Here is a 27,770-nt window from a genome sequence, read left to right as displayed (position 1 = left end):
ATAGAAATTTTTACTACACATTGCATGGAATGAAATAAATTGTGTTATTTTATCTAAACTGTAGCAAATCAATGGACAAATAAGCAATTCATTAATTTCCTCAGGGAGCACAAGCTCAAGATTATCAATCTATAAGCATCATTTTAGCAAAAACCTCTCTGACTTCAGGTACCATAGCCTCAGTATTTTAACTTAGCTTTAATGATACCCTTGCAAATTTCAGAAAGACATTCCAGGCTACTACCTAATTTTCCAACAACTATGTTACAAACAGATGACTATAAACTAAGTTATATCTTAGAGAATCCTCTAGTTGTCCTAAGCAGATGTATGCTGCTAAGTCACTTCAGTCATGTCCGACTCTGTGTGACCCCATAGACGGCAGCCTACCAGGCTCCCCCGTCCCTGGGATTCTCCAGGCAAGAACACTGGAGTGGGTTGCCATTTCCTTCTCCAATGCATGAAAGTGAAAAGGAAAAGTGAAGTCGCTCAGTCGTGTCCGACTCCCAGTGACCCCATGGACTGCAGCCTTCCAGGCTCCTCATGAAAGCTCAGTATCCAGTCAAGAGTTTTAGCATGAAATTAGCCATACAAAGTACATACACACACACAAATACACCACTGGGTAACTTACTTTAGTAGCTCTGAAGGGCTCCGGGTTCACACTCGCTCCCCCTGGTACAGTCATCAAGGGGGTCTGTTCACTGCCAGGGCTCGCTCTGAGCTTCTCCTGTGGTGTCTTCTCGTCCATCTTCATTGTGGGGCATGATACTGGGGGCAGCCTCTCCTCTTCACTGGTGTCTGGAATAGGACTAATGGTGGCCTCCTGCTGTCCCGTATTCTCTTTTTGAGACACCTCTCTGGACAATTTCTCTGGGAGAAGGGACACTGAGACTCTGGGAACTCTCTGAGTCACTATGCCTTCAAAGGACCCTACTTCTGCACCTGTAACTATAAGGTTTGACATTCGTAGGGATTCCTCTCCAGGTATTTCCTGAGTTGTCACTATTTTAGACTCAAGAATTCTGCCATGTTCACGATCACTTTTGTTGTCCTGAGGATGAAGGTCCTTTCTGTCTGAGAATTCCAGATTACTGACTTCTTTGGAGCCTACTCTAATCTCTTCCAATTTAACAGTGCTTGTTGAGTCAAAAGGTACTTCTTGGTATGATTTTTCTTTATATTCATTAGATAAGAAAGGCAGATCTTTGGTTTGTCTAACCTTAGAAGTAACACAAGAATCTTGATGATAATTGGTCTCCTGTCCGGTGGTTCCTTGGAAAGACCTGTCTGTTGTGAAACTTGGAGCTGTGTCTGCAACTTGGACTCCTCCAACTGGTTCCTGGTAGTACAATCCTTCAGGCCTTGGGATCAAAGAGGAGAGTAGTTCACTCTGGAGCCCAACAATAATTTCTTGAGATTCACTGACTTGATTAGAGTTGAAGAAGGTTAAAGCATCTTGATTTCTTATAGAAATTCCTTTGGGTGTCATTTGGGAAGAAGAGTCTTCAGTTTCACCAACAACAGAAAAGCCCAGACCCTTGTCAGTCTCTTTCCCCCTTTCACGTGCAGTTATCTCCGTACACTGATTCTCTATACTGGGGTCACGGTCATCACTAATAGTTTCCTGATTCAGCTTTTCTTCTGACAGAGCTGCTGGTCCGCGGGTCTTGATGCCTTCTTCTACAATCTTCTTCCCTCCCTTACCCTTCTCTGTGGTTTTCACTGGTTTCTGTATAACCTGCTGAATTAGTAATTTGTCTAAAGTTTCATGATTTGACTCTTGCACTTCTGAAATAATTCCTCCTTGGTTTTCCCTTACTTCTTTAAAATCTAGACCTGATACAGGCTGTTTCATATGAGAAATAATTTCTGTTTGTACTATTATTTCTTGCTCTTCGTTTGTATTTTTTTCCATGGTTGTAGAAGCCACCTCTTTGGGGTTAAATTCACAAATTTCTGATTGAAGATATGTCTCTGAATCTTGGCCCAGTGATTTATCTTTACCATCACTAGGAATTATGACACTCAAAGATTCCTTAGCATCTGGAGAAGATCTCTTATTTTGGTCATCGCATTCCAATCCCTTTAATGAAATTTCCCTGCTCTTTTTTGCCTCCTCCCCATTAGAAACTCTCACTTTAATGTTTTTTTGTGCAGACTGGTTTTCAATTTGAGATAATTTCTCACTTTCTCCTTTACCACAACTCATTTCAGCAGGCTGACTATGAGCAATTAACATTTCCTTTCTTAGAAACTGCTTCTTTATTTCACATACTTCTATTCCATCTTGCTTTTCAACGTGAGCCTGGTGATCACTGAACTTAAATGTATCTTCTTGGATTATAGTTGCCAGTTCAGGACTGATAAGTCTTTTCTCAATAGCTTCCTTTAAAGTCACTCTCTGATTACTGAATATGTCAATAATTCCTCCATCCAACACCTGACGAGATGCAATAATTCTGACCATGTTTTCATCTACTAATTTCTGTTCCAGAGCTGATGACAGTGTCAATCTTTTTCCTGTGGCAGGGTCTATGATTCCCCCAGCATTTGCCTGGGCTTCTAGAACCTTCAGTGCAGCTGCAAAGTCTACTTTTCCAAGCTTAATTGCTTGAGACAACGTAAGTACTTTGTCACTCGCTCCATCTTTAATGTCTGAAAAGGGAATTACTTCTAGGTATCTCTGTCCAGATTCAATATCAATTTTACACTTTTTTACTAATTCTGAATAGGGAACAATTCTGTAACTCTCAGGATCTATAATCCCATTCATCATTTCTGATGACAGTGTTGCTTTATTAGTTAATCGTCCTTCCTTTTCAGCTTCTGCCAGGGTCAACTGCTGCCCAGAAATGAGATCTACAAAGCTTCCAGTGAAGGCCTGAATTTCTTGGATTTCTCTCTTCAAGTCTGGTGTTACAAGATCTAATTTCATGGCTTCAGAGAGGGAAATAGTTTCCTTTGTTTCAGGATGAGAGAACTGACGGAGGCTTAAGGTCTCAACTTTTCTGAGTTCCTTGGCTAAGTCTTCATCAATGATGCCATGCTTAAAGGCATTATCAACAGAAAGTCTCATTCCAGATATATGGTGAATGATACCTCCATCTACCACCTGCTTTGTCAACAACTGAATGGCCTCATCTCTCTCCAAAAGTCCTCTGTCAATGGACTGCATGACTGTTAAAGGGGCTTTGTTGTCAGGGTCCATAATTCCAGTTGTTTCCATTTGTAAGCTAATTAATCTCCCCCTAACTGTGTTTTCAGCATCTCTGCCTTTGGAAGCTTTCTCCAGATTTATAAGCTCTGGCTGGTCAGCACTGTCCACCAAGCCAAGATTTGAGGCTAAAGTAACTGAAACCTTTTTGCCTCGTTTCAGGTCAATGATCCCACCAGTCACCACCTGCCCCTCTAAAATTCTGGTGGCTGTTTGTGTGTCAAGAAGTCCAATGGCAACTGCTTCCTTCACAGAGCACAGCGTGTGGGCATGAGGGTCTAAGACACCACTTATAGCTTTGTCTGCCATGAGGACATTGTGCAACAACTTCTCATCCATCAGACCTTCATCAATGACTTCTTCAGTTGTCAAAGACTCGCAGGTCTGAGAGTCAAAGAATCCCCGAAACATGTTCATCTTTCCCATAAGTTTCACAGCAGTGTGACTGGGCACCACGCCTCGGGCTATTGCTTCACTTAGTAAGAGCTTTTGGCCTGTCTGTTCATGAAGGATACCGCCCTCTACTAATTGTGCGGCTAATGTATTCAAGGTAGCCTCTTCAAGCAACTCTGAAGCAGCAATGCATGGCAGGGAAGTTTCACTGCCATCAGCTTCCTTGTCTGTCATCATCCTGCTACCACCTGCCATGCTGTGACTTTCTGGACTTTGTTGATGGTCATCCCTACCCAAAGGTGACTCACTTAATGCTTTCTTCTTGTCCAGAGAAAGAACAGTCTTATCCTTTTCAGACCTGAGTTCTGATTCTAAAGCTAGAGTTTTCTCGACCTGAAATTGTGACTTTTTGCTTTGGGGTTTTACAAGAGGTCTTCCAGTTTCACCTGGAGTATACTCAGTTTCACGTGTGTTTGCTTGCTCTTTCTGACACGTCAGGGAAGTCTTTCTGAGAATCTGCCATTCTTCTTTTAGTGACTCAACAGAAAGTAGGTTTTTGTCCTCCACCACAGTCACATCTTCTGCTTTCTCAGGAGGTACTGTAAAGAGAAATTCTCTATTGACATTTTCTCTGGTAGACACTTCTATTTGTTCTTCCTTTTTGGTACCAAACAACTGTCTTTTAAACTCTGATTTGACTTTATCTATGACATTCAAAGTATCAACATTTGGGTTTCCCACTTTTTGTTGCCCTACAAACAGGTCCATTTGGGGGTTCTCTATAGAAGAGCCTTCTGTTTCTACAACGATCTTCTTGCGTTTTGCTTCAGTGCAATTTGCCTGATCGGCATCTTCTTTGCTTTGAGAAGAAAATTGGAACTCATGTGACCTCACACTCAGCTCATCACAGAAAGTTTCCATCATTTTCACATTCATTGCTTCTTGTAATTTCTCAGCAGCTTCTAGCCTCTGATGCCCACTTCCAAACACTTCTGGAGGACCTGTTTGATCACCTCTTGCTGTTAGTGCCTCTATCAGCTCATTGTCCAACAGGAGCAGCCTCTGCCCATCCCTCACGTTAATATAGCTGTGAGTCATCAGCTGAAACAGCAGCTTCTCTTTATGGCTTGTGGCACCCTCGATTTGGCCTGTGCTACACAGCACACCTGCCGTTCCAGGATTTGTGTTGAACTTGCCTCGTTCTAAAGAGTCTGCTAATTGCATGTGGGGCATCACATCGGGGATGCAAACTGATTTCAAGTTATTAGCAAGACTTTTGTCTAACATACCATTTTCAATTGCTTTTTCCCAGGACCAAATCTTTGTGGTTGCTGGTAGAAATACAGCTTTAATATGCTGTCGGTCACTAAGGATTTTATGAGCTAGTTCTGTAGACACAATACCTTGTTCCAGGGCATCTGTGATTGGGAGAATCTCTCCAGACTCAGGCCATAGCAAACCCATGAATGACCAAAGGGACTCCAGAATCACAAGGGCAATCTTAGCAGATACCAGATCATGGCTCACTGCTTCATCCACTGTCAGCCTACGCCCAGTGACAGTATCTATGATCCCTCCTGTCTGAAGCTGCCTTATGAGGAGAGCACAGGCCATATCTTGGTCAATCAAGTTATGTCTCACAGCCTCTCCCACTGTAAGTCTGTGTCCTGTTCTTGGATCTACTATGCCTCCAGCAAAAAGCTGAGCTTCCAGCAGCCGGACGGTAACCTGTCTATCTATCAGCCCTTCCTGAACGGCACGGAAAATGCTAACCTTCCGGCCTGATTTCAAGCTCACCATTCCCCCTGCCAACTGCTTGACAGGCAGCAATTTCAATCCTGATTCCTGGTGGACAATACATCTCTGCATCAGATCCAATAAATCTATTTTCTCAGCTGTGTTTGGGTCTATCAAGTTCTTGGATGATCTCAGGTGGGACTCTAACCCTGAGTGAAGCCATGCAGAAATGAGGCCTTGGTGAAAAGCCTCCTCTAGGTTAATACAGTTCTCATCATTGGGGAGACTGAAACCTCCAGTTGCCAGGTGAGCTTCTAAGATTTTCAGTCCAACTTTCTCACTGATTATTTTCTTTTCAATTGCTTCTGCCACAGAAAGAGGGCCTTTGTTTTCAGTGAGCCTGCTGATTAAGGACAGGGCATCCTGTAGCTCTTGGAGCTGCTGGTACATCTGAGGATTAATGAGGTTTCTGGCTAGGCCCTCCTCCAAAGACAGCTTTTCACAGGTCTCAGGGGCAATGAGGCCAGACAGGATAACCTGGGATTCCAGGAGCACCAGGCCTGTGTCTTGGTCAACGAGGCCCTTTTGCATTGCTCTGAAGATGGGAAATATCTCCACTGTGCCTAGGTCAATCACCCCAGCCACTGCTTTGCAGCCCTACAAGAAAAAACGAACAAGAACACTGAATCAGAGAAGCACAATTGTTGAAAGGAGTCATTCAAAGAACTACAGTATATCAAATTCCGACCACAAGAAAAACCCAGCCTGATATGAACCCCAACCTGTAGGAAACATCCTGAAGCCTGGCAGTGTTAATACTAAAAAAGATTTTTTCTAATCTATAGAATGTTTAACATAGACAGAAGTCTACAGACTACCCAAAGGATGGTAGCATTAAGCACATCTGAATGACAAGCTCTATAAAGTAGCAAGCAATGAAAGTAAGGAGACAGCTATTTCTAAGACTAAATCACCAAAAAGGCTCTTACAGACGTACCAGTTCCCCCAAAGTGAGAATTCGACCTCACATAACAACTTCTCAGGGTTGCGATCCATGCAGAAGACTCTTGAAGTAGCACTTCCCTGCTGAGGAGTTCAGCGGGATCGGTCCATGGGGTCAGAAGACAGATATAAGCAGCCCAAGAGCCACACAATAGCTGTGAAGCTCAGTAGATGGCCCTGTGTATGTTACTCAGGCAGGTGTTCAGCAACTAGGGTGGTCACATTTTTGGTGGCCAATGCTAGCGTTTGCCATGGCAACAGCTCTGAGTTAAATTAGCTCTAGGAATTGGAAGCAGCAAGTCAAGGAAAGAGCAGACTAGGGTCCCTTGACTCTGAAACCACTAATAAATTTTCCTCTAGTCCAGGCTAGAACAGGTAATACAGTCATCACAATGATGGCTACTATTTACTGGGCCCTTACTATATTTATTAAGCAGTGACATTTAATCCTTACAACAATCCTATGAAGGCAATTAATTTTTAGTCTGCAGATAAGAAAATGAGGTACACAGAGATTAGGTAACTTGTCCAAGGTCACAAAACAAGTGAGTTCCAGAATCAAACCAAGGACTGACTCTAAATTTCAAGCTACTCCACTTTCTCGCCAGTCAGATCCAGGGGAGCAGTAAGAGGAAGCACAGCAGAGTTCCATCTTACAAAGGAGTTCAGTACTGAGGACACAGAATAAGGCCAGCCTTACACACTGTCAACACCATCCTTATAAAAAAGCCTCAAAACAGTTTCTGAAGAAGTCCTATTTTGAAGCCTTTCAAGGCAGAATGTTATTCAGAAGTTAAGTCATTCAAGTATTTTACCACTCAGAACACATTGCTTTTATCACTCTCCAACTTTCTACTTCCTCTTGTTAGTGTTCAGCATCTTCATCTTCCATACATGATTATATCTGTCCCTCTTTGATCAGTATTACTTATTTGTCCTTATTTAACTCTTATCCATGGAAGATTTTACTGAAGCAACTGTCAGTCACCTCCTTGCCTCCCATATAATGTACTTCATTTCTGTCTCGGTGAGAAGCAAGCTCCATAAAAGCAGGTGCTTTGCCCATTGGATGTCTAGGACTAATATCAGCAGTTCAAGAAACATTTGATGAATAAACTAATAAACAGTAAGGAAATCCTTAAAATCATTAACCTACTTTGCCCAGATTTTAAGAATATGCCCTGAGAATTTCAACCTGGATTAGCTGCATACTATCAGAGATGGCGGAGAAGGCAATGGCACCCCACTCCAGTACTCTTGCCTGGAAAATCCCATGGACAGAGAAGCCTGGTAGGCTGCAGTCCATGGGGTCGCTAAGGGTCGGACACGACTGAGCTACTTCACTTTCACTTTTCACTTTCATGCACTGGAGAAGGAAATGGCAACCCACTCCAGTGTTCTTGCCTGGAGAATCCTAGGGATGGGGGAGCCTGGTGGGCTGCCGTCTATGGGGTCGCACAGAGTCGGACACGACTGAAGTGACTTAGCAGCAGCAGCATCAGAGATGGAGAATAGATAGCAAATGAGGACCCAGGTCTGGACTGCATCTTCATCGTACTATGTTTGTTCAAATAATGCAATAACTGAGAATTCTTCACACTGTTTAAAATATTATGTGTTACTCTTCATCCTCCCTTTGTTTTTTGACCCAGGATGTAGAGTTTAACTTGCATAAGGCAAATGTATGTTATGTGAATCTACTGGCTATCTTGTCTGTAGGGACTGAAGGGAAAATCCCCTTGTGGTATGCGACTCTGAAATATATGAAAAATTCCATTTACAAAATTCATTTAAAGGCTGTTCGGAAGCAGACAATATGACAAAGAAAGTGATTCTTTGAAAGATATCTAATTTCTTCTGTGAGTTCATGGACTCTCAGACATGCTTGTATTAGAGTCTAGCCAAAGAGAAAAGACTGTTTCTTCTAACACCCTCATAATTAGAGGACAGGCAAGAATCACTGAGCTGGGATATGATCCAGAGAAATTCATTTCGGCCCCACCAAACACGAGCATTCTGACCTACACAAGCAGAAGACAATAGAGGGAGAAGAGGAAAGAAAACATAAACGGCTCTACTTACCAGAGTTGCAGGGTGTGCCTTGGGCAGATAAGAGATAGAGCCTTACGGAGCAGCTCAGCCGTATCGCACACACAGTGTAAGCTTGGTGTTAGCGTCCAGCATGCGACTGTTTGTTTTTTGCAAAAAAGAACCCCAAACAGGTCGTCCTCTTTTCCCTTTGTGCATTTGTGCTTAAACTCCAAAGGGTTAGTTAAACTTCTAAGCAAGGATGTCAGTTAATCAGAACAATACTTCACATGAAACACACGAACGGTAACAGGGGACACATCATGCTCAATGTAGTGGTGCTCAGCAGCTTGACTCTCTTTCTTTCTTTCTCCCCTTTTTTAACCTTTCAAAATGAGAACTGGATGTTCTCAGCAAGCAATTTTGTTAAAACTCTTCATGTACTCCCGTATATGGTGAAGCAATAAGCCATTACAAGTGGGTTACCTCACAAACAGAGTGCTGAACCAGCACGTTTGTTTTGGAAATCTGCTCTCAAATAAATCACAGCCGGTTCTACACTGTGGCCTGTATAACTCCAGCTCCTGCTATACAAATTTAAGGATCAAAGTCAAAGCATATTTTGTCTAAATATCATTTTGAGCATTATCTAGACCAAATCTGATTGCCACAGGAGCTTAAATTGCCTCACAGAATTTGGCCATTGCTTCACAACATAGGAAATAAGCAGGCAAACACACATATATGTCCCAGAGACACATGTATATAATATGGTAAGTTTACATATACACACAAGTATCCAGGAAGAACTCAGGACAACCAGCAGGAATGTAACAACTTCCATGTGGTCCAGGCAATGAACATGGTGGTAACTGGTAAAGATGTCACATGATGGGGTGACTATGGATAAGGGGAACCAGCGTCTCAGTCAGTGCAGCTAATCCACCAGTTTGTTTTGGAAATTGACATTTCTCATTTATTTAGTAGACAGGAAAAAAAAGTATGGGGGGGGCGTGGGGAAAAGGTCCACAGACTTTACTTCCCAATATTCAGAACTCCCTGCTGTCTTTTGGTGACAATGCCACAGAGTAACCATTTTGCCTTCTGATCAGATATGACACAAAATTCAGGTTCTCCTTGACTGTGGTCTGCCACAAAATGCAAGATGACACAATGGTGAAGCAGGTCTAAAGGATTAGCCATATGCACCTTCTAGTGATGCTGACTGACCAACACATCGTGGAACCCCAATAAAGAAACACGAGACAAATGGCTGCTATGGTGAGGTTAAAAATTAAGTCACACCGGTCATGGAAAGCTAGTGATCATGACTCTCAATCAGCAAAGCTGCAGTCGTACTGTTCCCAAGGTACCTTTCCAACACCTGGAGAGAAAAACTCAAAGTACCTTTTGTTCTGTCTGTTGGGCCAGCTGGCTCTGGAGTTGCTGAAGCTGGTTTGCTGAACCTTCACAAAGATCATGGTAAGTCTTACTGAGGGCATTCAATTGCTCAGATATCTGTTCTTTCTCTTTTTCTGACAGCCTAGAAGATGAAGCATTAAAGCTCTTTTAGAGAAAGACCTTTCCCCCAATTCCCCTCTATTGTTTCAAAACGACATCTCCACCTTGGAGAGTATTCTTCTTTGTCACTGTTTGTGATGCACCATCTGGTCAGTCTCCCATACTCACCGAACACTTTGGCATCTAGCTCATAGTTTTTCTGTCTTCTCAGATGACTCTTGCTGATGTTAATGCTCATGTCACCAATTATCTAACACTCTATACCTGTAGTCCAGCGAACTTCCCAATCCAAATGGCCTCCGGGCCACATCAGCTTCATCCATACTTAGATGCTGCCATCCTCTAAAATTATGCCACTTCTGACATTTTAAACAAAGGATCTACTATCTGATTATAACTTCTGATTATAATCCTACCTGGCTAGCTTTCTTCCTTTACTCTTGTATCTCTTCTCTTTTAAAAATGAAATATCTTAAAGAGACAAAAGAGAAGGATACAACAAACTCATTTACTCATTACCTAACTATCCAACTTTCCCCAAAGTTTAGTATTTTACCAGATTTTCTTCAGACCCTTTTCTTGAATCTGGTGAGTTCTGCAAGTTCCTTTTCTCATTCTTTCAAAACATTGTGTTCCTGAGACTGAATCTTATGATTCATCTTAAAACGACCTGTTGATTTACCAAACCTTCCTTGACCTCTCCATTTCTCTTACTACATCTATTATCTTTTCTTCTCATCACACAGTCCACCTTCTCGATCAATCCCTCACTGTTATTGTTACACTCTTTCCTCACTAACAAGACTCCAACCCCAGGTCAATCAAACCCTTCGACTTCTCTGATCCCACATGCAGACCAAGTCTATCTAGTGGGGGGATTCCAAAATCATGTAGAAGTCCTCCTGGTCCAACCACTACCAGACTTCAGTGCTTCCTGACAATCTTCTTGGCGCACACTCTAACTTTCAGCAAACAACCTCTTTACATATTTCAAAGAGAAAATACAGACCACTGGGCACTAATTCTCTTAATTTCTGACTTTACTTCTGGCATATTTACCCATATCTATACCTTCCCTGTAGAAGGCAATGGCACCCCACTCCAGTACTCTTGCCTGGAAAATCCCATGGACGGAGGAGCCTGGTAGGCTGCAGTCCATGGGGTCGCTAAGAGTCAGACACGACTGAGCGACTTCACTTTCACTTTTCACTTTCATGCATTGGAGAAGGAAATGGCAACCCACTCCAGGGTTCTTGCCTGGAGAATCCCAGGGATAGTGGAGCCTGGTGGGCTGCCGTCTCTGGGGTTGCACAGAGTTGGACACACCTGAAGCGACTTAGCAGCAGCATCAGCAGCATACCTTCCCTAATCTCCTTTTCCCCAGACCTCAGAGGAAAAGCTGCCTCAACTCCTACTTAAGTCTGTACTTTCTACCCACAGGTGAATTTTATCCTCTTCTACATCCTCTGCAACCCCTCTCCCATGATATCAATTTTTCTCTCCCTTTTAGTCCTTGAGAGTCAATAGTTCATAAACACAGTTAAGTCCCTTCGATCTTTTAAGAAAAAAAACCAAAACTCTATCTTGATCATAAATTCTACTCTGAGTATTTGCTCTATTATTTCTCTCCTTTCCCACAACAAGCTCCTCGGAAGAGTAGTCTAATTTCACTACCACTATCTTTCTTGCCTCACGAGCTCCCCATTCCTTTAAATCTGACATCATTCCCCAACTTTTCACCAGAGTCACCAAAAACTTCCAACATGCCAAAGTTAATAGCCATGTCTTACCTTTACTTGACTTTTGACCATTTCCTTCTTTTTAGAATTCTGTTCTCCCTTGGGCTCTGAGGTTTCACTCATAATTTCCTCTTACTCCTCTAAGGCTCCTTTATAGGCTGAGAAGCCCTTGAACCCTTGTAAAATAATCCAGTCATGGTTTTTACTATGCTAATCTCTATCACTTCAAATTTCTCTCATAAATTCTAAATTTACACATATAGCTGCCACTGGACAACTTTAGTGGAACCACTTGAGGCATAAGTAATGTATCAGGGACTTCTAAATACATATTAGAGGTTTATCCTCTGATGTCCTGTGGGCTCTTCAGATTCATAATATCTGAAACTAAAGTGGCCTTCTTACCCCTCAAGCCACACCCTCTCCTGTATTCCCTATCTTGTTTAGCAGCATCACCAAATGTCCAGTGGCCCAAGCCAGAAACCTGGGAGTTACATCTGATCATTTTCATTTGTCACAAAGCCCTGTAAGTTCATCATCCTTAATATCTTTTGAATCTTTGTCTCTTCTCCACCTCATCATTTCTTGCCTGTATTGTCAGAATAGCCTCTTAACTGGTTGCTGAGGACTCTACTTGTGCCTCATGTCTATACATTCTCTATGAAACTGTTCTAGAAACCTTTATGAACAGCCTGATCAGGTTCAAAAGCTCTCCTCATAGCTGACACATAAAATGTAAATTCAGCGTGAACTACAAAGTTCTTCATAATCGGACTCCTGCCACCTTGAATTCTCCAGCCTGAGTTCTCATCACGACCCTGAATTTTAGTCATTAAGATCCAGTCCTCTAGATGTGCCACAATATCTCATTTATGACTCACTTGTGACCGTGCTTGGCCAAGAAGATCTGTGAAGTTTTAACGGCCTCAGAGACTTGCTCCCTCTTGGTTGTCAGCTCCTCTGCCAGAACCTACGTAGTAGAAGAAAAGAGAAAACTTCAGAGCCCAAGAAACTGAAGAATCAAGTCATTTAAAATAAAATCCCAGGGAGAAAACCTAGCTTAGGTAAGATTTTCATTACCACTATCTAGAGTGGTTTAGAAAGCAGAAACACAAATAAGATGACTTCTTCAGTTTCTTTAAGTCCTGGAAGCTAACATTTACTGAGATAATAATCATTCTTGAGTGGCCCATATGTACCTTATATTATCCCATCTAATGAGTAATCTCATATTATGCTACCAAGGAAGTGATAGAGGGACCTTCCACTCACCTGTTGTTCTAAAATAGCCTTTTCAATGTCTGTTGGTTCTTTGGTCTGGGGTGAGGTAGCTTTGCTTTGTGTATTCTTTGCCAGGGTAGATACCCAGCCCAAAAGTTCTTTAACCTTCTCCACATGCTCCTGTTTTTCCTCCTCTACCACTTTCTAGAAGAGGAAATAGAAAATCAGTATCTTGGTCAATGTCTTACTAGACAGGCCTGATTCAGAGTTCCTAAAATAAAGACATGAAAGTTATCTCCATCAGTAGCTCCAATAACCCCAAGTTAAACATGATTTACCCCACCCCCAGCGTTGCTCACTGGTGCCTGTGTGACACCAATGGCTAAGTTCATTATGCCTCGGTCGGCACTCTTCTTAGAAAAGCACGCTGTTTTCCTATGGGATGTGCAGTCAGTAGTTATTTACTAATTTTAAGAAGCCCTTCACATATAGGATCTTATTTTTATAATTCTTTGATTTTCTTTTTTTTTTTAATTCTTTGATTTTCAAGTGAAGAGATGGACATCTACAGAGATTAAATGAGGTATGTACTGACATAAAGAAAAACTTTGGCCAATTTATGTAGGCAAAAGTTGGCACAGGTTAATGTTTCCAAGAGCAATTCTTTTTTAAGAGTTGTTGAATATGTGTAAACTTATTTTGCAAAAACACAGATTTTTATAATTACAGAAAGATTGCATACTCATTACAACAAATTCAAACAATCTGAAATGCATAATACATGTCCCTTTAACCTCATTTCCCCAGGAATTTGGTACAGAATATTTCTAAACTTGTTTTTACGCTCATTTTGTACCTCTGTGGTACACACTCTTGTTTTTCCTGAAATCCTAATTACACATAGAATTCAAACTTGTTTTTTTTCTTCAAATAGTGTATTATAAGTATATTTCTATGTCAGTTCATTTAAATCCATTTCATTAACAGTTTCATTGCATTCTATCATATGGAATTTGGATATCTCCAATATTTCCCTTGAACAAATTATGCTTTATTAAGGATCTCTCTTCACAGCTCTTTCTTAATGCTTATGTTTCTATAATAACAAAACCTGGAAGTGGGAGCATTGGACACAAGACAGTCAGTCCTCATTATTCACCAGAAGGTTGTCATGTGCCTTGGAGAGAAAATGTGCTTTAATAAGATTTGTTCAGCTGTGAGTTATGCTTCTCTTAGATATGAGTTCAGTGCTAGTGAATCAGCAAGATATATTAAGTAAAGTCCTGGAGAAGAGCATGACAACCCACTCCAGTATTCCTGCCTGGAGAACCCCATGGACAGAGGAGCCTGGTGGGCCACAGTCCACAGGGTCGCAGAGTCAGACACAACTGAAGCGACTTAGCACACAGGCATTAGGTAAAGTGCTTTTAAACAAAAACACACATAAAATCAGGCTGTGTGTTACCCACTGACCACAAGTTGGCAGGAACCTAACCCTGTGTTCCCATGGGCACCAGAATTCTCTGTTTGGCTGGTGAAGCGCAGCCAGCAACTTCGTGGAATGCAAGTACTGTACACAATGGACGGCAGCGGTGTGTGCACTTTAAATCCTGACAGATGAGGTACAGGATTTTTTATTCTACACTCAAGATGATCTAGAACCAGCTGTCCTCACCTCCTCCTCCTCCAGCCGCCGGAGAGCATCACTGATGTATTTCACATGCTGAGTTGTTAAGGTCACCAATGCTGTGTAGCGAGTCCTTAAGTCCATGAACTATGATTCAAAAAAAAAAAAAACCAATTTAGATAAGTTATCTGCCAAAAAAGTCAATTTAAATAGTTGACAAAAAGAGGAAGTTTTCATGAAGTCACACACTCAACAGCAGTCAAATCATAAGGCCCCGATGAGCGAATCCTTCCTTGAGGACAGTGAACACACCCTTGCCCACACCCTCCTTTCACCTCTTGCGTGATGGCATCTGAAGAGGACAGCATGCGACGGCGCTTGCCCGGGGATTTCTGCTGCGATTCCACAAAGGCCTTGTATGTCATCAGCTGTAATTCATAGTCCTGGGGAGGAAGACACGGAACTGCATTTACGCCGGGCTTAGGGCTCACACACATCATGCAGTAGCATCGCAGCATTTCCATGCTGATGATCCTTTAGAACAGAGGTCAGCAAACTTTCTGAAAAGGCCATACCATCTACTCACTTCTGCCGCTGCAAGTGAAAGCAGCCTAGACAGTAACTGAAGGAAAGAGTGCGGCTGGGAATGATACAACATGACTAAGAGACACTGCAAGCTGAAGTTAATATAATTTTCATGTGTTGTGAGGTATTATTATTATTTTTTAATGGCCTTTTCTCGTGGGCAGGCAAGCTGGAGTTAGCCTGTGGGTCTGGTCTGCAGACTCCTGAGTTGGCAATTTGTTGAGTGCTGACCGCATCCTTCATCTCACATACAGGGTGACTGAGGCCCAGAGACAGGAAGCGAGTCTCCCTAATTAACTCAGCGGGTGAGCAACACAGTCAGGACTGGAATCAGTCTTCCATCCATCCCTAAACTAATGCTCTTCTCGTGCTGCCATGCTATTGTATTACTTCCTCTGCAATTTTGGAGTGCTGCCCTGGTCCAGGCCCTCTTCATGGCTCACATGATGCAGCAACAGCCTCCTATTCTCCTTCTTAGACTCACACCTCCAATTTATTTTCTGTCATGCTACTGGAATAACTTTTTCAAAGTCAAAAAGATAACCATTTCATTTCCCTGTTTTAAAGTTTTCAATGACTTAGAGATCTCCTCAAATACCAACATTCACCTGGGGATCTTGTTAAAATGCAGCTTATGCATTTCTGATTAGTTCAAGTGATGCCAATGCTCCTGGTTCAAAGACCACATTTTGAGGAGCAAGAATAGATGGTAAACACAAAGGAACTGAACAAGGCCTTTCATGGGTTGATCCCAATCTCCTCTCTCAGTTTTTATAATCGCTGTTTCTCATGTATGATATAATTTCTAGCTATACCAGGATAGCTAGAATTTACTATTTCCTCATATAATCATTGTATTTTATTCCTCTGTGCCTTTAATTATGAAGTTCCTTTTGCCTGGAATGTCTTGCTTTCTGTTGTCAACTTTGAAAATTCTAGGCAGGAGGAAAATACTGAATGAGTGCTTAAGCAGTCTATTGAAGGAAAAAAAAAAAAAAGCTTCACCAGTGGCTCAGTGGTAAACAATCTGCCTGCAACGCAGAAGCTAAAGGAGACACAGGTTCGATCCCTGGGTCAGGAAGATCCCCTGGAGAAGTGCATGGCAACCCACTCCAGTATTCTTGCCTGGAGAATCCCATGGACAGAGGAGCCTGTTGGGCTACAGTCCATGGGGTCACAAAGAGTCAGACACGATTGAAGCAACTTAGCACAGTAGTACTAACAACCAAATGCTAATAAAAATAAAAGCATGTGCTACCATTTACTGAACGTATTTTAATTTTGAGGCATTGTCCTATGTATAAATTATCCCATTTAATCTTTGCAATCACTCAGTGAGGTAGCTACTATTCACAATTTTGCAGACATAGCAATAGAAACTCTAAGGGGTAAATGTTTGCTCAAAGTCTTAAGCCTGGAAAATGGCAAAGCTAGGATTTGAACTCAATTCTTTGTGATACCAAGTCTGTTATTAACTAAAGAAATGTATGCATTAAAAAGCTATTTGCTGAGCACCTACTACGTGCTTGCCATTGTTCTGAGTGCTACACACATAGTGGGGAACAAGTCAGAAAAACTTCACTCCCCTGGAACTTCCATTCTAGTGGGAAGGCATATGATAATCAACAAATCAATATAGAAGAATCTCAGGTCAGTTTTCTTTAAAGACCTTATCAGAGAAATAGGGAGTAGGGAGCCAGATCTTGCATAGCCTGATAAACTATAAAAGAATTTGGAATTTCAGTATGAGTATGACAAGAAGTCATGAGACAGTACCGAGCAGGAGAGTGACAGGATCCAATCTATCACGTTTCAGCTATGGCAAGGTACACATTTCCCTCGCATTTTAGTATCGCTAAAATTGGAAAATGTCTCACTTGGCATCTGCATAATTGGTGGAGTTTCCCCTTTTCGGGCGGTGCGTAAAGTAACACGGCTCATAACCAACAGTGTCCGAGGTTCCATGACATGCGGTATGTTCTTACAAAGTGAGTCTGGCTACTGTGTAGGAAAAGAGCCTGAGTGCGCAGGAGCAGAAGTGAGAGAGCAGCTCAGAGTGCTGGAGCAGCTCCAGAAGGTTCTTCACTTAGATTCGAACCTGGGAAGGTGGGGAAGGAGGGGCGGTGACGCGCAGTCAGACCCGGGAACATGGCAAGATGGACCCACCTAGGTCCCAGACTGCTATTAAACATAAAGTTCAAGGTGAAGAGAAGAACGAAGAATGACTCTTTGGGCTTTTTTTGCCTCAGCAGTAAGGAAAATGACGACACTATTTCCTGAAATATGCAAGACAGTGAGAAGTGTGTTGAGAAGAAAACCCAAGCATTCTGTTTTTCACATGGCAAGTTTAAGAGGCCTGTCATTCACCCATTCAGGAGTCAAATGGAGACTCCTCGAAACTCATCTCTTGTCTGGTACCTCTCTGAGCATCCCCAAATATGTGCCATGACAAACACACACCTGCATTAACTTAAAGATAGAGCAGGAAATCTGCTTGCTTGTCCAAAAATAAAACCTCCAGTGACACGCAGATCAAGCTGGAGACTATTTACGTTACTTTTAGGACCGGCAGCATTACCTTTACAATGGTGGAGTATTGCTGGGAAAATTTTTGACACTGGTCCAGTTTCGTCTGATTTCTCTCAATTTCTGCAAACAGCTCCTAGGAACCAAAACATCACAACCTTTTATCATTGTCATTATCATCACTGAAACAGGTAAGCATTTATTACGTTCTAAGGCAGTGGTTTTCAAACCTTAGCTGTGTTAGAATCACCTAGAACACTGGATAAAACATAGATTGCTGGGTCCCATCTCCAGAGTTTCTGACTTGATAGATTTGGGTTCGAGTTGCTTTCATCATCAAATGAGAACTCTCATTTCTAACATGTTCCCAAGTGATGCTGAAGCTGCTACTCTGGCTGTCAACACTTTGAAAATCGCTGTTCTAAGTAATTTACATGTATCATTTCATTTAATCCTAACTACAAAAACCTTATGAGGGCAGTTGAACAAACGATGGACTATATGCATTTTACTGCTGAGGAAAGCAGAACACTAAGAGATTAAGTAATTGGCTCAAGTAAGGGAGCCAAAAAAAAAAAAATCCCTCAAAATACCAACATATAAAAACAGCTTTGAATGAAATAATTTTCTTCAACTCATAGCTTCCCTGGGTTTTCATTTCCTATATTCTAACCCTAGCAAAACAAAATGCAATATTGACCAGTGCTTTCAATATATACTCATGGGAACTCAGGACAGTGACCATTCTGCTTGAACCCTTTTCAGAAGAGGCTCAGAAGGTCTTGATATTTGGGGGGAAGTTAACTGCTAGTTGCTTCCCCCTGCGACTTCCACTGGGCCATGGCCACACCCACCGTCTGCTGGCTGAGCTGCTCGGAGAGTACTCTGCTGTCCTCAGCCTGGCCTGGCTTCATCATTTCCTGCTGGGCAGTGGTTTCCTCAATCCATTTGATGAGAGTTCCATGGCAGGCTCGGTAATCTCCCAGGACTTCCTGGATACTTTCTAGCTCAGATTGGCTGCAGAAGCAAAGGGAAACTACTATCAGATATCTTGGTATAAATACAACTAAGTAAACAAGGCAATTCCCTGTTTAGCCCAGCCATGCCTCCAGCTGAGCTTGACCACAGAGGAATACATCTTTATTTTGAGGGAACAGCAATGCAACACTGGGTGGGAGCTATGCATGTACCCAGTATTCTGTGGGTGAGAAGTAAGTAGAAACCAGGCGTGCGCTGCTGACCTGGAAACTGCTTTGAAGCCTGGCATCCTGTGATAATCCTTGTCAATTTTTTCACCTATGTTGCCAAGGATTACTGGGGTTGCCAATAAGGTAGTACTGCCTGTACACTTTGGCCTCCTGATGATAGAGGACCTGTCAGAGTGTACAGCCATGATTTATGACTCACTGTGGTTTCTTGGAGAGAAAAGTAGGGGTAGAGTGGGTGAAAAATAGTAGTTACTGTTAATTCCAGTAACAGCTTCTTATACCACTTTTATTAGTCTAACTAGCCTCGGGATAATAATTCAATTATAGAAAATTAATCCAAACTTACATGAGTCTCTATCACCCCTCTCCCTATATATTTTCCTAACTAGACTGGCCTCAGGCGATTTTCTGTCTTCCCTATTTAAATCGGGCATCAAAAACAGAACCTCAAGTAACAGATAAAAACACTAAATTAGCGAATGAAAAGGAAGCAAGAAATTCTGCAAAGCCCCACAATGAATAATGACTCATATTAAGTATCAAAGCTAGAGAAGTCTCCGGTGGTCCAGTGGTTAAGGCTCTGTGCTACCACTGCAGGGGACGCAGGTGTCCCCTGGTCAGTGAGTGCATGCTTACTTAAAGGCAGGAGTCAGTCAGGATGGGGCAGGAATTAAGTGACAGTGTGAAATCAAGTGACAGGATACATTCTGGACAACATTCTGACCAATCTCTGCCTTTAAATAAGCATACACAGAAATAACTCTATTTTCATTTAAAACCTAGTTTCTGAACCCTAGAACAAAAGGGTGGGGCTATCACTCACCGGGTCTCGAGCTGGGCAATGACCCGGTGCCAACGGTCTTGTAGCTGGGAACCTTTTTCCTGACAGCGCTCCAAATCCAGGTTTCGCTCTGGGGTCAGACGGCTCAGCTGCTCTGCCACTACCTTGGCTTTGCCAATTTCCTCATCCAGGACTGAAAACACTGAATTCTTGTCCTTCGCATCACTAAGCCAGTGCTATAAAAACACAAGCAGAGCAACAGGTTAAATATATTCCATGATAAAAAGGACTCAGACTAAGGAACAAAACAAGTTATTGTCTACAGCTGGCTCCATGTTACATCGGTGATTCAAACCCAGACTCTACAGTGTTTGTGCCAGAAATGCCTCCATAGTCCTCAGGCACACTAGGCAACCAGTAGAGAAAAGTGCAAGAAACGTGTTTGAAACCTGAGTGTTTGAAACCTGATTCCACCACTTATAAGCTATGAAACCATGACAAGCCACTTAGCCAATCTGAAAATTCTCTCCTCTAGCCACCTCACAGAGTTGCTTGTGAGCATCAAAGGAAGTAAGAGCTAAGTGATTTACAAACTTACAGCATAACCATTGATTGTATCCAATTACACTATGACTTTACTGAGGAGAAAAGGGAAAAAATAAATAGAGAAGCATGGTCCTTTATCTCCCTTTTGTAGTTAGATATATGTCTCGATCCTCTCTTCTTTGGACCTACGTAAAAAGACATTAAATATAATATATTGCCTAATTTGAATGCAAACTTTAATCAGTGGCATGCCATCCAAAACTGCATTTCTCTGCTAACCCCAAGCAATGAGTATGTTAAGTCAAACTAGGAACTAGGAAAAACCAACCCGTAATGTAGACCGATGGGACTCCAGAGCTGAAAGATCTGGTGGTACTGCTTCTTCTTGACTCAGCTTGATTTCATAACCTTTGACTAAGAGTTCAGCATCCTGGATGCTACGCACTATAACATCGATTGTCTTCAGCCTGTGAGGATAAAATCACTTCCATTAGTACATGCATTTTAAGAGCTGGGCTTCGCACCTGGAGCACTACCAAGAGAGTCACCAATCGTAACTGTCAAAATCAACTTCATCATTACTAAATGATGACAGGGTTTCATAAAGATAAGCATAGTAATATGTACTGCCAATTTAAGCCAATTAAAATATAGTTTGGAGGACACTGGGACACACACACACGTGTGTGTGCATATGGTGGGGGTCTCACAAGAAAATAGGACTGGGGACAGAAACCCACTCAAAACCATGAAGACTCCAAGATCTCCTCAAGGTCATAGGTGGGGATGTGTGGGTAGAGGAAAAACCCTCAAAGCCTAATACACAGTGTAGATAAAAATTTCAATTTCTCTTTCTTTAGTGTCCCTTTTTCTGTTTTAAAAAGAAGTATCTAATCAAACAGAAATGAGATTCAAAATAGTCATAAAACTGCAAATCAACTTCTCTTTTCCCCTTCTGTATTCCCAGCATTTGTTCACTGCAGCCCAAATGAACCCACTCCATGTTATTTGGAACTAAAGCCAAGATCTCTTTTTATGAGCACAAGCTCTTCAAAACCTGTAATCCCCCTGCATTGTTCATGAAACATGCCAGGTACTTTTATTTTCCCCATCCGAATGGAAAACATTGCCCTCTTGACCCAAATTCTCACTCACTCACTTGTTTAAATAGACAGTGGAGAGACCATACACATGGTCCATTTTCTCCACCAGCAGATTGAGTTCTGAGCGCAGAGTTGGGACACTGGAACCAGATGGGGACTGATGGAGAAAGCTGTTGCATTTCATGGAAACAGCATCCAAGTCTGCCCTCAATTGCTGCAGATCCGCTTGAGTGTGCTATCAGGAACAAGACACACAACAAACACAGAGACAGAATTGAACCAAGAGGTTAGCAAGAAGTCCTAGTTTAGAACAGCAAAATATCAGAAACAGACCAAATGTCATATATAGGAGAATGATGAAATAAACCAGGCAACAGCCAATGAAGGCAGAGCAAGGCAAAGAACACAAACAAATAAATTCTGAACACCGACTTGACTACAGACATACCTTCAGTATAAAGACAAAAAGAATTACATTAAACTCTAGATAGTAGGTCTTCCACATTTGCTGGCATACTGAGTGCAGCACTTTCACAGCATCATCTTTTAGGATGTGAAATAGCTCAACTGGAATTCCATCACCTCCACTACCTTTGTTCATACTGATGCTTCCTAAGGCCCACTTGACTTCACATTCCAGGATGTCTGGCTCTAGGTGAGTGATCACACCATCGTGATTATCTGGGTCATGAAGATATTTTTGGAATAGTTCTTCTGTGTATTCTCGCCACCTCTTCTTAATATCTTCAGCTTCTGTTAGGTCTATACCATTTCTGTCCTTTATTGTGCTCATCTTTGCATGAAATGTTCCCTTGGTATCTTAATTTTCTTGAAGAGATCTCTAGTCCTTCCCAGTCTATTGTTTTCCTCTATTTCTTTGCATTGATTACTAAGGAAGGCTTTCTTATCTCTCCTTGCTGTTCTTTGGAACTCTGCCTTCAAATGGGTATATATCTTTGCCTTTAGCTTCTCTTCTTTTCTCAGCTACTTGTAAGGCCTCCTCAGACAATCATTTTGCCTTTTTGCATTTCTTTTTCTTGGCGATAGTCTTGATTACTGCCTCCTGCACAATGTCACAGATCTCCATCTATAGTTCTTCTATGGATGGAGGTTCGTACTATCTCCATTTTCTGAGAAAGGAAACTAAGGATGAGAAGTAATTTGCACAGGGGCTTCCCTGGCAGTCCAGGGGTTATGCCTTTGCCTTCCAATGCAGGGGGGGTGTGGGTTGGATCCCTTGTTGGGGAGCTAAGATCCCACATGCCTCATGGTCAGAAAACCAAACATAAAACAGAAGCAATACTGTAACGAATTCAACAAAGACTTAGAAAAAAAGGTCCGGGAAAAGTGTACATCAGAGCCCATAGCAGAATCTGAGCCTCTCTGTACTATCTGTGGAGTCACATGACTGACAGGAACCATGTCACAGAATATAACATACGTGTAAGGGACAGAGCGGAAAGCAGCAGCTCTGCTGAGCAGTCTTAGAGCACCCACCTTGCTATAAAGGCTTACCTCTTGTTCTGCAATCCTTAATGCGTTGTCTTGCCGAGCATCTTTGTCAGTCCGAGAGCTGGCTGGGGACTGAATTCGCTGGATTAGCCTCTGTTCACACTCCTCCAGGCGCAGCCGGATGTTCTTCAGCTCTGAAATGTACATCTTGGCCACAGTTTCCTCTTTGTCCTCTGTGAATGCACAAGCACAGAAGACCGTTAAGCACCACAACAGAGATCGGCAAACCTGAGAAAAACAGATTTACCCCGCGATAGGGTACCACTGGTTCTAGCAGAGCTGATACTCCATGAATGAAAGCAAAGCCTTATATGGGGAACCTTCTGCCTGTTCCCAAACTTCCCTGCATTATATACTGAGCTTTAAGGTCCAAATACATAATTTCCACAAGAAAACGGGATAGGTTTATTAGCAATGATGAATAAAACACAGCCTTGTTTTCCATGATCTGATCTTGAGAATTCATCTCTGTGAGTTATTCGCTATCTCAAGTTTTCCTAGCAATGCAAGTGGTAAAAAGGTGTTGACGATACTTTCTAGTTTGTCTGAAGGGTCGAGCAGCACCTTTCAGGGCTCTCATTCCACCTTTCCTCTCCCTCTTCCCAAGGCACACACCATTCTCCATGGACTTCATCAGGTGCTGGAAATGGGTTTTACACGCCTCCACCTCCTCTTCCAAGCGAAGACGGTCAGCCACTGAGAAGAGGGCCGAGTCACGACTCTCCTGCAGAAAGTCTTCGTAGTGGGCCTGCAGATTCTTCATAACCTGGTGGTACTCCCCAGGTGCTGAGGAGCGGAGCTGCAGAGAAAATAAACAGTGGACATTTCAATGGAATAGAAATGTAATACAAAATAGTGCACAAACCATATTTATAAACACGTTGATTTTTCACAAATTGAATGTGTCCATGAAATCAGCATTCGGATCAAGAAGCAGGACATTACTAGCATCTCAGAAGCACTCTGTGCCCTCTCGGATGCAAACCTTAATGATGGCCAATTCACCAGCATTCCCCTATTCCGCACATTTATCCAAAAGGTTTTAGTTTCTAAGATCCTCAAGCTCCTAACCCTGCAACAGTATCCCTGACTTCATTTCCCACTAATTGGGTGAGGAGGAGTCCTGCTGAAAAGATAAAACTTGCCAATAGGCTATAAGCCTGGGTTAAAGCTTCCATAATTACCTTTTCCAGATTCCAGGTCTTTACAAGGTCAAGGTCCTTCCTCAGATAGTTCCAGGAGATAAGGCTTTTGGTGTTGACATGTAGTTGATGCCAAAGGGCCATCACCTTCTGATAAGATTGCTCCACCCTACAAACAACACAAAACCTGGCTATAGCTTTTCTAAGGCCTGAGGTCCACCCTAGAGACCTTCTAAGGGACAAAAAGGTGATTGCCTCAGCAGAGCTGAGCAGAGAAAGACAACAAGTCAAATACTAACAACACAGGATCTTTAGACCTAGATTAATTGATATTCTCAAGCACATATTTAGCAATATCATAAATGTTACCTGAATATACTGATAATATAATTATGAGAAGTCAGAGCAGAAAAGCAATGACAGACAAAATAGAGACAAAATAACTCCATTTGAAATTTTTGAAAAATTACAACAATGCTTAGAAAGCAAACGCAGATTCATCCCTCCATCAGTTCACCCGCAAAGGGCAGAGGTGGGGAAGCTCAGGGTGGCAGCTGAGCCAGTACCTGCTGGCTGTCTCCATGGCATCCTTATTGGGTGGGGGGATGAGGAAGCAGACTGACGGCACCATTGCCTCGTTCCCTGTGGGGCTGATCACTTTCCACTTGGTCCTCTGTGAGTTATCTTCCAATACACACTCATCATTCTTGCAAATAGTTATCTGAAAAGACAAATTTACAAGTTATTGCTAATGGATAAACAAATGACCTATTATTACCTGGTGCCTGATCCCAAGGCTATGAAATCCTTAAGGAAAAATCATTTTGGAGATCTTTATCACCTAGGGAAAGTTTCTGATTTTGACAAAAAGATAATGTGTATAAATATACAACCCAGGGATGGTTGTAACATGAAAGAAATAAATGAAGCAAGTGTTTATTAAATGCCTGTTACATGTCGAGTAACTCAGGTATGACAGTTATATGGAGACTGTAGGAGCTCCACGAGTAATCTCTCTGTATCCACAATGAACACGGTAAAAATTAAAGGGATATAATACAACTTTGCTTTTGTGATACTTCCATATCCTCCCTTCCTGTCACCCCACTCAAATCCCTGAATTGTTTAAGCGTTTGAAATCATCAGCTCTTTCTCTTGGGAGACAGGTAACCAGTATTATTGGTTTCTGACTAATTTATAGACAAATATTGAGATAAAAGCACAGGAAGAGGTCATTCGTTCTTTGGTATTATAACACATATTTATTGAGCCTACTATGTGCTTGGAAGTATGCTAGGCCACTAGAGATACATATCCCACATATTCTGATGTGCTGCTGCTGCTGCTGCTAAGTCACTCCAGTCGTGTCCGACTCTGTGCGACCCCATAGACGGCAGCCCACCAGGCTCCCCCGTCCCTGGGATTCTCCAGGCAAGAACACTGGAGTGGGTTGCCATTTCCTTCTCCAATGCATGAAAGTAAAAAGTGAAAGTGAAGTCGCTCAGTCGTGTCCGACTCTTAGCGACCCCGTGGACTACAGCCCACCAGGCCCTCCGTCCATGGGATTCTCCAGGCAAGAGTACTGGAGTAGGGTGCCACTGCCTTCTCTGATATGCTACTTGGTTACAAAACTGTGTGACAAACTCAGTTTACCAGGGAATGCAAGGAAGGCAAAAACCCGCTCTTCGTTAGCGGGGTAAAGAGATTATTCAAGACTCTGAAGCCACATTAAGGAATTCAGACTTTTTGAAAAGAAATGGGGCAACTTCCCTGGTGTTCCAGTGGTTAAGACTTAGTCTTCCAACGCAGGGAGTGCAGGTTCAGTCCCTGGTCAGGACTGCAGCTAAGATGCCACATGCCTCGTAGCCAAAAAACCAAAACACGGAACAGAAAAAATACTGCAACAAATTCAATAAAGACTTTAAAAGTGGCCCATGTGTGAAAAAAAAAATCTTAAAAAATAAAATGAAGAAGAACAAATGGAGAATTGTTGTAGGACTTAGGCAGGGGAGAGATTTTTTTTTTTTTTAAGATCATGCTGGTGGTAGGATAAAGAATACATTGAATGGGAGGCTGATGCAATAATCCAAGTGGGTCTGATTTAGGTAGAAGCAGCAGGGATAGAAAGAAGAATACTTGAGGGATATTTGTGTGTGTGTGTGTATGTGTGCCCTCAAGTTGTGTCTGACTCTTTGTGGTCTCATGGATTGTAGCTGCCAGGCTCCTCTGTCCATGGGATTTTCCAGGCAAGAATACTGGAGTGGGCTGCCATCTCCTACTCCAGGGGATCTTCTGAACCCAGGGATTGAACCCATGTCTCCTGCACTGGCAGGCCAGTCCTTTACCACTGCGCCACCTGGGAAGCACAGTGAGGGGTTTCTTTACAAACGCTGACGTGGTAGCAGCTGTAGGAAAAGAGGAGAGGAGTCATGGTCTCTCTAGGATGCTAAAAAGCCCCATTTCTAGCCACGCTTAGGCAACTGGATAGATAATGATGTCAGTTACTGAGGCAGGGAGCAGGTCAAGATTGTAGAGTTGAGGCTTATGCTTTTAATGATGGATTTGAGCACGTTTAAGTTCTAACAACAGAACTCTTATCATCTGATCTTTCCTTATTATCTGATCTTTCCTTATTATCATAACCCTAACTGAAGGCTTCCCTTGTCCCTTGTCTCCCTTTGGAGCAGGAGGTACCCTCCCCACCTCCTCACCTCAATCTGCCTGTAGTCACAGATGGCTTTCACGGATATGGTGCTCTTTAGCATGTGGTCAGGACTGCGTGGTTTTAGCTGAACAACGGATTTTGATCTCCCAACAAGACTGGCAACGGAACTCTTGGATTGTATAAGCTGCTCCTTTTCATCCTACAAAATGAGAAGAAAACCGAAGAGACATTAATGCTGCTCCTCGGGAGACTGAGCCAACAAAGAAAACTGAGTGCTCCACTCCCTCTGAGAACGTCACTTCTCGGTTAAGCAGGGATCCTTGGTGGAGCCATCTTAGAAACACAGGGATAAAGACGACAGGAGAGGATGCTTCTGTCTGCTACCAAGTGCATTTATACTCAAATTTTGCAGCTTTCTCCCTGTGCAGTTTTCAATGAACCATAAAGCCACATGCAAAAGCAAATAATAAATAAATAAAACAAAATAAGAATTTCTAGCTGCCAAATACAGCTAACAAAGGATTTTGCCAAATAAGGTTCAGAGAACATGGAAGTTAAAAACAATGATAATAACTAGGTTGTGGTTGTTATTATTATTATTATTATTCAGTTTCTCACTGACAGAAGCCAGCTCTTGCCTCTCCGCTTAGGAGAGGTTAGAGTTATGCTCTTTTAATTTTTTTCTTTTTTTAAATAATGTTATCTCCCAAGCTCTATTAGAAATATTTTACTTTCTTAGATTGAATCAAACTTTCTAGAGAAAGATCTTAGCTCTTCAACCAACAACCTATAAATCAAAGTTGTTGGTGAAGGTACTGTGAGAAACAATTTAGGGTTTACCTTTTGGAGTCTTGCTGGGGTATATTTACATAAATTTGATAGATTTGAAAGAGATCTCATGCAAAATTGAAACTCTCAAGTCTCTGCAAACCCAATTTTCTTAAAAACTAATGAACTTCTTGTCAACAAAATTGGTAGCAATCTACTACCAATTCCATTAGAGAATAAAAGATAGCTTTTATCTATTAGCCAGGATGTTTCGAGATCATTTTGACGTATTAAAAAGTCCCTAGAAGAGGGCTTTCTTGGGATGGAAGTAGATGTGATGAGGGTAGAGAGTTAAAAATGTTAAGAAATGCCATTAAAGAATTAAGAATATGCAAGTAGAGAAAAAGAAATGCTTAAACAAACTACCTGTGCCTGTCCCCGGGAGCATG

General features: G+C 42.2%; 1 protein-coding gene across 32 annotated transcripts in view; it reads right to left on the bottom strand.

Moving 5' to 3' along the window:
- The window catches only part of MACF1 (microtubule actin crosslinking factor 1), a 340,643-nt gene that overhangs the window by 119,219 nt on the left and 193,654 nt on the right, over window positions 1–27,770 (bottom strand). For 26 of the 32 annotated variants that reach the window (XR_015156209.1, XM_086380225.1, XM_086380415.1 and 23 more), the window contains 16 exons: window positions 26,600–26,752; window positions 24,455–24,609; window positions 23,931–24,057; window positions 23,362–23,545; window positions 22,750–22,919; window positions 21,291–21,469; window positions 20,460–20,598; window positions 19,628–19,821; window positions 18,451–18,613; window positions 17,649–17,732; window positions 14,821–14,928; window positions 14,534–14,632; window positions 12,910–13,062; window positions 12,519–12,607; window positions 9,785–9,920; window positions 635–6,004 (listed from right to left, as the gene is read on the bottom strand). Coding sequence is in view for 31 of the 32 variants with exons in the window: in XM_086380225.1 (XP_086236351.1) it covers window positions 635–6,004; window positions 9,785–9,920; window positions 12,519–12,607; window positions 12,910–13,062; window positions 14,534–14,632; window positions 14,821–14,928; window positions 17,649–17,732; window positions 18,451–18,613; window positions 19,628–19,821; window positions 20,460–20,598; window positions 21,291–21,469; window positions 22,750–22,919; window positions 23,362–23,545; window positions 23,931–24,057; window positions 24,455–24,609; window positions 26,600–26,752 (7,503 nt within the window). In the remaining variant the exon portion in view is untranslated. The remainder of the gene's footprint in view (window positions 1–634; window positions 6,005–9,784; window positions 9,921–12,518; window positions 12,608–12,909; window positions 13,063–14,533; window positions 14,633–14,820; window positions 14,929–17,648; window positions 17,733–18,450; window positions 18,614–19,627; window positions 19,822–20,459; window positions 20,599–21,290; window positions 21,470–22,749; window positions 22,920–23,361; window positions 23,546–23,930; window positions 24,058–24,454; window positions 24,610–26,599; window positions 26,753–27,770) is intronic. The other 6 variants (XM_086380366.1, XM_086380422.1, XM_086380376.1 and 3 more) reach the window with 1 other exon arrangement.

This window comes from Bos grunniens, chromosome 3, assembly GCF_055505025.1.
Source record: "Bos grunniens cultivar Pamir isolate PY7600 chromosome 3, Bosgru_T2T1.0, whole genome shotgun sequence".
Taxonomy (NCBI): Eukaryota; Metazoa; Chordata; class Mammalia; order Artiodactyla; family Bovidae; genus Bos; species Bos grunniens.
Note: the sequence above shows the minus strand (reverse complement) of the source record. Positions and strands in the feature narration are given on the sequence as shown.